Source organism: Carassius auratus, chromosome 25, assembly GCF_003368295.1.
Source record: "Carassius auratus strain Wakin chromosome 25, ASM336829v1, whole genome shotgun sequence".
Lineage (NCBI taxonomy): Eukaryota > Metazoa > Chordata > Actinopteri > Cypriniformes > Cyprinidae > Carassius > Carassius auratus.
This window is the reverse complement of record NC_039267.1, coordinates 14,542,869-14,555,156: the sequence shown is the minus strand read 5'-3', so window position 1 is coordinate 14,555,156 and position 12,288 is coordinate 14,542,869. Positions and strand designations below refer to the sequence as shown.

Sequence of the window (12,288 nt, the reverse complement as noted above, 5' to 3'; positions counted from 1 at the left end):
AAACCTGTAAAAAGTACTCTTTGCAACTACTGAACCTAAACACTGAGCCCCTGGCCAATACGTTGGGTGTAAAAGACAAAAGTTTACCTCAGTGAACAGGTTGGGATTGAGGTGAGCGCCGCACGCGCGGGTTAATTTAAAGCGCGAAATATTCCAAACTGTGGTTTAACGGTCACTCACTCACCTTCTGCTGACGGCGAGCCATATCTGTAGGCTGTTTGGCGTTAAACGGATACGCGATACATCTCAACACAAACACATACATTTGTAGTTTAATTTTCCTCTCGGCTTCTTCTTTCTTAAGTCTCTCCTGCTCGATTTTGTCCACATCGGCGGGAGATGGGACCGGTTCCTTGGTTTGGGTTCGCGGTGTGTCCGAAGTCTTTTCAGATTTGGGACTCTTTTTAACAGGTTTCCCGGGTTTAACGGGTAGTTCGTCCTCAGGTGGTAGTTCGCCCTCAGATTCATCGCTGGAGGACGGGTCCAGCATAGTCGACACTCAAGAGGCGACACTCTCCTCGCAGCTCTGGGAAAAGAGGAGAAAACCCGAGAGGTTTCTGACTACCTCGACCACAAAAGCGGAGGGGTTTTTTTTCTGAGAGAATGTCAAATGTGTCAGTCGCGAGACTTTTGAGGGCGGAGTCAATCCGAGAGCGATTCGGAGAAGGTTGGACTGAGCAACATTCTTTATTTCTCTCTTGTGAAAAGAGCGTGAGCGAGGAGGTTAGTGGAGAGTTATGCGAGACAGGTAGGTAACCTGTGGCATGGACAACATGCAACACGTGGGAGGTTCCCTTCTTAAAGGTGCAGTCTGTAGATACCGATGCAACTTGAAACTATTGTTTTCGTGTTCATTGTTTTACATTCAACTCTGCATCTATTCATTTTTATTATCAAAATCCAATGGCAATCAATGCAACATAGATAAGCAATGCACTATACAAGACAATTATATACCAAAGACCCTTGGCAGGCAGTGTGGATAGAAAAGATAAAAACAAAAAATGGTGATTTAAAAGAAAAAAGTATATTTTTATGTGCATTTATAAAATACACATGTTGAGTTAGTATATAATGCACAAAAAGTTCTTGCCGTGCAAAGTTAAGATATATTAAACCCTAATCAGACATAGCCTATATTTCCTACAAATGAGCGTTTAATATTCAGTCTGTTTTTAAATATTCCATCAACTGAATGATCAACAGCAGAGTGCAAAACATTAAAATCCATTAATTAAATTAAATTCAAGTTTATTTGTATAGCGCTTTTTACGATACAAATCATTACAAAGCAACTTTACAGAAAATTACATTTCTACAATATTTAGTAGTAGCTTAGTAGTAGCATTACAAGCCATTTATCCCCCACAAGCTCATTTTCAGTCATAGATAATAATAATAATAATTTTTTTTTTTTAACCTTTAGACCACGGAGTATTCAACCACCAAACCAAAATCATGTACTCCAATTAAAATATGAGAGCAAAATGAGAATCAACAACCATTTTTGTCGAAATGCTCTTCTGAAGAACAGAAAAATATCTCCACTAAAAGGAGAGTAAATGTTCTTTTACTGGAGATATCAACAAGCATATGTAAGGTCTGCAAATAAATTAAGAGTTCACTTTGACTGTCACTAGAGGGCGATTGCCTCAATCATAACCAGAGGTCACAACAGTAAAAAGGTACCTTACCCAGTGGCAAAGTTGTAGAAATGTATTTATGTAAAAAAATATTTGAACAATAAAAGAAAACCACTGTTCATATTCAGCTTGCTGACCTGTGCACCCATGAATGACTGCAGTGACTCACAATAAGGCTTGCAGAAAAGCTATTGCCTGATTGTTAAACTCATCAGTCCTTGCACAATCATTCAGTATATAAGAAGTATTAAATAATACATAATCAGGTTAGACCCTTCAGACAGCCTGTCATTACCTCAGACACAACTGAACAGTGACCTTGAATCACAATGGCTGCAGGATCCGAGCATGAAATTTCATAACGTGGGTGGTTTACAGAATTAGTTCTTATCACCGCCTCCCTTTGGAGAACAAATATTAGCCCAAGCTCATTTAAATGGCATATTAGAGCCTCTTTTGTTTTACATCAGCTTTAAAAGTCTCATATATTTGAATTATTATACCATTTTGTTTGGCGATCTTTTGCCCTAATTAAAATAGGAAAAAATATTATTAGGACAGATATACTTTCAGAGCCATTTTTCTGTGTAGGTGCATTACAGAAATAGATGACAATTTTCTCTGTAACCTCATTTCATCAAAGTAAATCTGCCTCTTAAATCTCTTTAATAAGTCTGACACACTATTTGTCAAAACATTCAAGTTTGAGATTCAGTGATTAGACGTGAGACAATCCACTCGATACAGATTGCAAATCAGTATGAATTCACACTAAAACATGAAGACTGTAAATGGTTCCAGATGTTTATTAAATGTTTTTTTTTTTATTCTTGCAAAAACAGTGGAACACACAAAGAACACACAAGACAAAAAGTAACCATCTCACAGTTTTAGTCGTAACAAGAAATATTTTACATTAAGCATATACTGTACAGAATGAAGAATGGATGTCAACCAAATTTGTCATTGAGTTTCCATTCAAAATATAAAATGACTGATGCCTTTTAAGCTCAATAGGAGCATTGGCTAGAAATGCTCACTTTTTGCAAGACAAACAGCTGAGTAACGCGCCTAAAACCAATATTTATTATTTTTAGCTACTGTTATGTGCGGGTTTGTGACCAATGTTGAAAGTTAGACTGTGTATTTTCGTGAAAATTGTGTCTGTTATTTACTCTTTAGATCTCCTTTGTTCACAATGTAATTTCGACATTCTGCTCATACAGTTCACTTATCTGTATATACAATACATCTTTATTGTCAACCATGGTTGAAATTTGTTTTACATATTTAAAGGCTAGCATATAACAAAAATATACAACAATAAACTCTATAAAACATTAAGTGCTATGTTAACTGACGGGACTAAACCTGTCATGCAAACTCTGCTTAAAGCTAAAGAAATATATTTAATATAATACAATTTGTATAAAAACTTCACTATTGAATTGTACACCAAACATGTTTGTATATAACATGTTCTGTTATATTGCCTAATCGAAGCTGGTCATACAATCCTTCCCGAGTGATCCAAATAAGTAATATATGTGGATTGTGGGCTTTCCACTGTCAACACTTCAGCCAACATTAAGGGGTCCCATGTAAATTGAAAACTAAATGTCCATATTTGTAATAAATGTCATACTCCAGTGCTGTTTACAACCGGTGCCCAGTCCGGGTAGGTGTCCAGGTTGAGAAGAGGTGTTGCCCATGTCGTAAGAGCTAATAAGACTGTAAGAACACCTATAACATTTAAGCCCAGACCTGCCTTTACCTATAGTGACAAGGAAAACCATACAAAGCTCAGTTACTATACAATATAAGATTTACCATTGACATTTTATGAAATGTCCATGTGAATTGACTTCCAAAGGAACAAAATCATAGGGACTCACCATGTCCATGCTTGTTAGGTGACCATATGTGAAGACAATGGCATTTGGAGGATTAGAAACCGGAAGCAGGAATGAAAAGGACACACATAGGGCCGTAGGAATCAGCATGTACAGAGGGTTGACTCCAATTGCCTCAGCCTAATAAAGATAATTTGTGATGAGAACAGCCCAAAAAATGACGTATAAGTATTATTCTTCATACACTTTATTGCCAAAAGTATTGGTACACCCCCTTTCTAATGGACAGGTTTGACTACTTCAATAATTTCCATGAGAATAAATATAAATGTTTCAGCATATAATGATATTCTAGCGAACTGTGTGCTTCTTATTTTATAAAAACTGTTTGAACAGGACTCTTTTCTATTCTAACATGACAGTGCCTCTGCGTATAAGGCAAGGTTAAAAAATAAACTAAGGATTCAGTCAGTGTGCACACAATTCCCTAAAATATCATTATATGCTTAAACATTAAGATTTGTAGTCTTGGAAATTACTGAAGTACTCAAACCTGTTCATCAGAATGGGGTGTCCCAATACTTTTGGCAATAAGGTGCGTATTGAAATTACACATACCAAGGGGGCCAGTATGGGCAAAAAGATTGTCGTCGTGGCAGCATTGCTGGCCACCTCTGTGATAGAGGTGACAATAAGGCAGGCGATGGTGACAGTGGCTAAAGGAGGAAGACTTCCCAAGGGTGTCATCAATTCAGCAACCCAAGTCGATAAACCAGAAATCTGTTGGGTGAAAAATAAAGAAAAAACATCAGAAAGACAGAGGGTAAGTGTCCTGACAAGTTATTCATGAACCCAAACAAACCCACTTTCAGAAATGTACAAATTTATCTTTGTCTGCTTGTCAACAGAGACCGGAGTCGTAATTTAGCTGTTTGTCAAGATACAGCATCTTAATAGCCTGATGTTGCATATGGAGAAAGCGGCACAGTAGTCTCCCTTTCTGCTTTGAAGGTTTTAAAGACTGGACTTGCCATGACATTTGGGTGTCTGGGTCTAAACAGGGCTGGAGCCTTGATGATAAGACCCCACCCCAGCCTACCTACACCAGGAGAATATTAAGAAGTAGACACTCTTGTTTCCAGCCCTTGCAACTGACATGAGGAAGGAGCCATTTGTTGTGCTGAAATGATGTGCTTCAGTGCCAGTCTTATAATGGAGGCATGTAATTAGCTTGAATGGAATGTCAAAGCAGACAGAGAGTGACACAGTGGAATTGTTGTTCTCTGCGCAACGTTAATGGGCTGCACGCTGTTACAAGGCTTTGATGGGATCCGTCTTTTCATTTATTTCTTTTAAAAGGAAATTAACGTTTAAGATTATGAGTAAAGGGTGCAATTGAGCTGTCCAGGCCTGTCTAAAGCCACTAGTGAATTAGACTGGCCTGTTTAATTGAATCCAGGCATGTAAAACGGAAAATTGATTGATTCATCTATTAATGTGGCCTTGTACTTTTCTATTCATTTCTGTCCTTTCTTCTCTTACAGATATAGTTGGGTTTCCATTAAATCATGATCCTACCTTTGTGCCTTCAGCCAAAGCGAAACCACCACCCACAAGCAGACTGATCTCCCATGGCATACAGGCCTGGAAGTCCTTCCACGTTATCAAGGCCTCTGTTACATGGATCAACAATGTTAATCAACAACAAAATTGCAGATAGTGAGGCTCTAATCATGTGCAAGGGTTTCAAGTGTGCACAAAGGAAATGAGTAAGCCGTACCATAGCGCTCTGCATTTGGTTTGTGTCCAGGGATGATGAAGAATATGAAACCCAGCAACAGCGCTACAGTGGCATCCGTAGCGTATCCTGGGTAACTGAAGAAATAACAAAACACAAAGGATAAATAAGAAGTATAAAGGCAATTATTGAATAGAATGTTGACTCTCTCTGTAGTGCAGTAGTATAACAACATCAAAAGAAGTTGATAAATGTGAATACACTCACTCTGGAAACAATGATGACCAGCCAGGCATGAAACCTGGGTTTCTTGTAAACCACAAAATTGCCATCAGAATGAAGATGATCGTGGTGATAATCTCCTGCCAGCTGGATAAGTAGAGAAACAGTGTTACAGAGAAATTATCAGAAATTAATGCATCTCATTCCCCTAAACACTGGAATACACTATACACGTTTGCCCTAATTTACTGTCAATACTAGTTGCTCTGTCCAGTCAGAGGATATACAGGTAAAACATGTTTGATATTTTTACAGTAACTGAATTTAGAATACTTATCGTTTCTATTTGTAATGCTTCTCCAAGCAATCAGGGGCATATTTATGCAAAAAGTTTTGCAAGTGTTTAAAAATTATTTTATAAATGATCCACAGTCTTTAGTGTATGATGCCAGTTTTTCTCTGCACCTCTTTCGAAGCCGGCTTGCCTATTGTTTTAAAAATCTTTTCCAATTAAAAAGTAGTTTAGTGTATTCCAGCTGTAAGTAAAAATAAACTTTGATAATAATAATAATCAAAATAATGTCATGATTAGGTCTTGAAATACTTTTAATCTTGCCAAAATGGCACACTTTGACATGTTAACACATAATGCATGTTATTCTGCATGAAATAAAAAAAATAAATCGTTGCCCTCTATGTAATATTCCATTTCTGTTGGTAATTTATCACAATATTAAAATAATGTTGGCAGCAACTTCCGGTTCACATGGACTGTAAAAAAAAAAAAAAAAAAAAAAAAAAGGAACCCCTACACCAAGATCATGCTATTGGTTTGAGGAATGGATTCAGACCAACAGAAAAAAAAAATAACTACAGTTCATATTTTTAAGAGCTTTAAGATCTTTTAAATTAAAAGAAGAATTCCAACCTTATGGGCCCTAGTGAGTTGTACTGATCCCGGAGCACTTTGGCAGTGTGTTTTTCCCTTTCGGATCGCTGTCTGGAGCACAGACTGGCACGAAAGCTAGGGATGGATGAAAAGCAGATATACTTTTATTGTTCAGTTCAATCACTGTCATGCCAATGCACACATGTAATTAATTTTGATGAGCAGACAAACTGATTGAAACACCGGCATATGTCAAAAATACATTCTAACTACGCATGAGAACAATCACATCTCTTGTCACAACGTCAGGTGTCCATGTTCTGTGAGTGATTCTTCATCAGGGAAAGAAGAAAATCTCGGCGTGAGATGAAGAGGGCTGCTTGATAAAACAGGATTATACTAGAGCGATGAGAATGGGAGCTTGTGATTGAGCGAGACAGAGCAGGATGAAGAAGATTGAGGACATGTAGAGGAAGCTGCGGTGGTGAGGTGGGAAAAATGCAAATGGAAGCGTGATTTGAAATGATGAATTTAAATGAAAGCCAAAGACGAAAAGTAAAAATGAGGAACAGAGAGGGGTCAGTGAATGACTTATTGAATAGAAGACATCTCAATCACTCACTTGGATCCGAGGTACATCCAGTGCAGGAATATCCATGACAAAATCAGCATAATTATGCAGATGGGAAGACAAAGCACGAACCAGTTCCCAAAATTAATGACGGTGCAATCTGGGTAGTACCTGAGGAAATATAACAAAAAGCACAGTTTAGATGGATAGACCGACCAAACTATTTAATATGCAGTGGCATAAATAATGAGAAACAGTATATATTCAATTAGTTCCACACTTTGTTTGAAGACAAGTTGTAAACTCACTGATAGATGTATTCAGCAAAAATGAGGTTTGTGGATGTTCCTGATAATGTGGTCAGCCCCCCAATGGAGGAGGAGTAAGCAATGCAAAGACACAAGCCTTTGCACATCATGTGATCTTCACGGGTCCTGTACTTTCCATTATATGGTGGAGGCGCCTAACAAATATTGAGAAATCCCATTTTATCGGAAAGGCAAGGAGAAGCATTTTGTGCTTTTTAATGTGAGACCGTGCATGTTTTACTGACCTTTACAGTTTCTGGTTCTTCCGGAGCTGTCTGATCTGGCTCTGTAATCCCTGCTTCGATGCTGTAAGTGCACACAAAATCTCAGTCAGTCTTAAAAATCAATAGTGTTCAATCAGTTACCTTTTGGTAAATTTGATATATGTTCACCTTTTTATCTTCTCAGATTGGTCATGCTGGGCCTCAATATCTGAAAAAATATGTTTAATAATTGAATGCTGCACAGCTCTAAATTGTTAAAAGTTAAAATGATTATTTATTGCTTATGTTAAATGAAAGCTGTACCAAGCTTACCTTCAAGCTGAAGAGCAGGGTTGGAGATGCCATTTAACGCCCCCTTGTGGTCTTTGCTGGCCTCTTCACTTGCATTCAAAACCTGCTGGATCACTGCCTCCACGATTGGCATTACCATCGCCACAGTTGAGGTGTTGCTCAGCCACATCGAGAGGAAAGCACAGCCAACCATGAACCCGAGCATCAACCTGTGAAACACATTTCAGAGTAAACAAGCAGATTTAATTCGGTCCATCCTATGATTCATCACAACACATCATAAATCTTAATAAAAATAAAATCAGTCTTACATGCCAGGATTGACTCCAAGTCCAGTCACCAATCTGAGGGCAATTCTCCGATGAAGACCCCATTTCTCAATGGATGTTGCTAAACAGATGACACCAAGAAGCAACAAGTGGAAGTCTTTGAAATATACAGATGCAACCTGAAGAAAGACTGTCGGTCAGTAGCTATCCAACTTTAGAAGTCCAGAAATACTGCAGTCAGATTTCCATAGGATTGATTTCCAAGAGTAGAATGACCAGTTCTGGAAATTATACCTGTGAGGACTTCATGATCCCAAAAAGAGGGAAAAGCACCGCTGGGAGAAGTGCTGTCACAGACAGAGGCAAGACCTCCGTCATCCAGTATACAGCCATTACTATTAGGATATATGCACATTCTGCTTCCTAGTGAAAATGATATCAGTGTTGTTATCCAGTAACACAAAAAAAGGACTAAAGAAACTGAAATCAGCATCTTTTTCATTTTTTCTTGGAAATAATGTCTCTGTCTTGGCCATAAATATGCTTATCAACATGTATTTTAAAAAAATAAAGTGAGAGCAAAAGACAAAATAATTGTTAAAGACATTTCAAAGGCAATAAATATGTGCAAGTATTTCAGAAAATATACTGTACAATTATTTTAGATAGTCAAAAAGAAAAGACTTTACTCTTATTTCACTACATTCGTTTTACTCTTAACGAAAATACATTTTCACATTATTTTCATTCAGAGCTCCATATAGAATATCTGACCTTTTTTCTGATGAGCAGTGGTAGTGGTATCAAAGCCAGTGGTGTGATGAAGATGATTAGGGGTTTCAAGGAGCTCCAAGAACATCTAAGCTGCCTCATCCTGTGGCTGAAACAGAGTCAACTCTGGGACTTTGTCTTATGATGGCCTTTAAATAATGTGCAGCTGATTAATCTTTGCCCTGGTGCCATCCGCATCCACTGTTACTGGTCCATTTCGGGCATGTCATAAAGCCTTATGGCCATGGAGATTAATCTTTAAGATTAGACTCCCACCAGTCATACCTCATACAAGTCCCTTCTAACCAATTCTTTTTACATTTTATGACAAAAGTTAACAACAAATTTGCATACAAGGTTATAAAACCAAGAGCACCATAAACAAACTCACTGACACGAGACATTTCCACAGACAATGACCTGGAATTCATACCTTTTTCTCCTAAAAGCTAACGTCATCGCTGTTTCCCTTATTGGGCCCTAATCTGGCACCGCACAGGGGTCTGTTAAACAACAACCTGGGAGACTTCATAAACACAAACTCTCAGAAATCACACAGCAGGCGATAATCCGTGCTGAAGCTAGTTTCCAAAAAATTTGATCCGAGAAATATTTATGGAAATGTGAAAGGAAAAAAGGAAAACAAACAAAAAAATTACTATTATTTCATGTTTTCACTGTAATGCCCCCAAGTTTGTATGGAAGTCCATTTAAGGCTTGCAGAAAAACAAAATAAAGAAAAATTGGTATATCTCGCAATTTTGATGCTGAATTTTTAATTTGCGACTTTAAATTTGGCAACTGCAATTTTTTTTTTCTTAATTGTGACTCAGGAGCACAAAAACAGTCAGATATTTACACATCATCTGAAGGCTGAATAAATAATCATTACACTGATGTATTATTTCTTATGATAAGACAATATTTGGCCAAGATAAAAAGATTTATTTTGAAAATCTGGAATCTAAGGGTGCTAAAAAGATACTTAGACAATCACCTTTAAAGTTGTCCAAATTAAGTTCTTAGTAATGCATATTACTAAACAAAAATTAAGTTTTAATACATTTATGGTAGAAAATGTACAAAATAGCTTCATAGAACATTATATTTATTTAATATCCTAATGATTTTTACACAACCTTGCATCATATTCAATTCTAAACAATTCTGACATTTTTGTTTGTGTGACTTTATTTCTCATAATTGCTCATTTAGTTCTTAGTGATTTCATCCCACAACTGCCATTTTTTTGTTTATAATTATAAATGTATATCTTGTATTTGCAACTCTCTTGTAATCACAGCAATCACAATTGTTATTTAATTCCAAACACTTTTTTTTTTATTATTTCTTATAATCGTCCCTTTGCATTTTAAAATTGCAACTTTATATCCCACAGCTGAGACTTACATTTTTGCGCTGACAAATTCTTGTATTATCTACTATAGTAAAACATTGTCACTACTCTACAGTAATGTAACTGCAAATTGATATTTCATAATTTTAACTGTATTGTTACTGCAACTTTACATCACATAATTATTTAATTCAAAACATCTTTATTTTTTTTCTGTAATTGTTTCTACAGTAAATATTAGACCTTACTTCGTTATATATTAGACAAAACTGTTAATTTATTTATTGTAATTTCTACTTTATATTTAAAACCTGTGACTTTATCCCATACATACAAATGTATTGCTTACTATCGTTACTTTTCTTATTTTATTTTTTTTAATTTTTTCCTATTTTTGATTTATATCTGTATCTCACTAGTGACTTCTGTTTTTTCCTGAGACAGAAGAGGCTTCCATAACTTTGTGAATCATAAAAGGAGGCAATGGAAAATGAGTGAATCCAATGGAAAAAGTCCCAAAGAGCTGGCCTATGACCGGCTGTAATGTCAAATCTGTCTGAAGGCGCTGTGGTTAGTTGATGCTGTTGAAGTTATATCTTCATGACCTCCCTTTACAAACATCATTCCACAGCCAGGATTACCAAGGATTTGAATTGCAGAATGGTGTTTCCTTGAAATATCATTGGATAACTTGGACAGAACACTCGCTTCAACCTGTCTGCTCTATTACACATTAATCGCAATCCTCAAGTTCCCTCAAGGAACAAACTGAACAGCTCTATCAGAGATTACATAAAACTCCACAAATTAGTTATCAATACGGGCATTATAAACATCAAAGCATTTTCCAGTGTCCAAAGATTACAAAAGATTGCACAATACTGGTGGGAACAATAATGGAGAAAATCTTGACTTACCTTTGACCTACTTTATTCATATACAAACAGTAAGATCAAACAATAACCATGTATTTCATAACACCTTCATTTCAGAAAACGATTTAAAGGATTACAGTAGCAGTGATTACCGTTTTTAAAGACCCTGGAACCCACAAACACTTTTTTTATTAAATTCAGATATAAAAATGCTGAAGTTCCTCTTATATTCAACAAAAAGCATGTACATCTCTACTACCATTAAAACCTAATAAATTAACTTTTAATCCTTTGTAACATAACTTGTTTTTCAAATGCCCTCCGTCCTATTAGCTGCTTTTTTGTTATCATGTTCAGTATATTTTTGAAGTTCAACTAAGTGTCATTAATTGTTTCTTACGGGATCACCGAATGACAGTGATAGGGCCTGTGCCAAGGAACATGATGATAAGCCAAATCTCTAATAAAACCCATTTTATTAAGCACAGCTTATAAACTTACCTAATGGAGTCCTGTGGTGCTGGTGGTTTCGTTCCCATTTGTTCGAAAGGAGACACAGGAGGAGGTTCCTGACCTTTTCCTATAATTTCAGATCGTAGATCGCTCACCTCCTGATTAGATCTAGGCTATATGTCATTTGCAAAGGTCTAATTAAAACCTCTTCAACTTGTGCTTTTCAGGCTCCCGAAGTGTTCCTGGAAATAACTTTGTAATGCACTCTTATATGCAGCAATCACGGAGGGATAATCTACTTTTTTGTCGGTCTAATCTCTATTTTTTTTTTATGCAGCTTACTATGTACTCAAGACTCATAACATGGTAATGCCGCATTTTTCACCGGATTGTAGTTATGATGCTCTTTTTACCAATTATTATTTTAGAAAATACCAATGAAGTTGAAAATAAAATTAAAACTTCTTTCTCAATTACTGCCAAATAATAAGTAATTAGCATTAATGAATGAATCTAAAGAATGGAAAACAAAGCATCGATAAGCAAAATACTTTTAACAGCAGACATTTGTGAGGTGGAACGAATGGTGGTGCTTTCAAGTGTGGGAGAGACAAATGTGTTCTGTAAATGCATTACATGTAAACACCATCTCTAGAAATTAGATTTGCGAGGTGTACAGTTGATATACATGATCTTGAAGTTCTGCTAGATGTAATCCTTTATATTTGTTGACTAAAGCCTGGTCATACTGTATATTACATTATTCTGCAAAAGTTTTTTATTCTGCCATTTTATTCTGTAGCTCTTGATACTTGGTACTTAGA

At 36.4% G+C, this 12,288-nt stretch overlaps 2 protein-coding genes across 16 annotated transcripts in view; both read right to left on the bottom strand.

Annotated features, from left to right (window-relative positions):
- The window catches only part of cadps2 (Ca++-dependent secretion activator 2), a 123,725-nt gene extending 122,832 nt beyond the window's left edge, over positions 1–893 (bottom strand). For 6 of the 15 annotated variants that reach the window (XM_026202838.1, XM_026202839.1, XM_026202841.1 and 3 more), the window contains exon 1: positions 185–891. In XM_026202838.1, coding sequence (XP_026058623.1) covers positions 185–490 — 306 coding nt within the window. In that variant the 5' untranslated portion in view covers positions 491–891. Of the gene's footprint in view, positions 1–184 lie in introns of all 15 variants that reach the window. The other 9 variants (XM_026202844.1, XM_026202847.1, XM_026202840.1 and 6 more) reach the window with 5 other exon arrangements.
- Positions 894–2,426: 1,533 nt separating this feature from the next.
- LOC113043443 (solute carrier family 13 member 1-like) lies at positions 2,427–9,051 on the bottom strand. Its single transcript, XM_026202836.1, has 15 exons — positions 8,783–9,051; positions 8,303–8,431; positions 8,051–8,187; positions 7,761–7,948; positions 7,617–7,656; positions 7,470–7,530; positions 7,225–7,379; positions 6,968–7,087; positions 6,385–6,480; positions 5,502–5,603; positions 5,277–5,371; positions 5,075–5,169; positions 4,115–4,276; positions 3,539–3,676; positions 2,427–3,417 (listed from the first exon to the last, which is right to left on the bottom strand). Exons 1-15 carry the CDS (start codon positions 8,879–8,881, stop codon positions 3,283–3,285), a joined length of 1,752 nt encoding a protein of 583 aa, XP_026058621.1. The 5' UTR covers positions 8,882–9,051; the 3' UTR covers positions 2,427–3,282.
- Between the last annotated feature and the right edge of the window lie 3,237 nt (positions 9,052–12,288).

Bases quoted from the DNA above. Each gene is read 5' to 3' on its own strand.
- LOC113043443 (XM_026202836.1), bottom strand. From the start codon at position 8,881: ATGAGGCAGCTTAGATGTTCTTGGAGCTCCTTGAAACCCCTAATCATC. The intron at 3,677-4,114 runs GTATGTGTAATT...TATCTTTATTAG, and splicing joins TGCCCATACTGGCCCCCTTG to GCTGAGGCAATTGGAGTCAA. The intron at 3,418-3,538 runs GTGAGTCCCTAT...TTGTCACTATAG, and splicing joins ACCTAACAAGCATGGACATG to GTAAAGGCAGGTCTGGGCTT.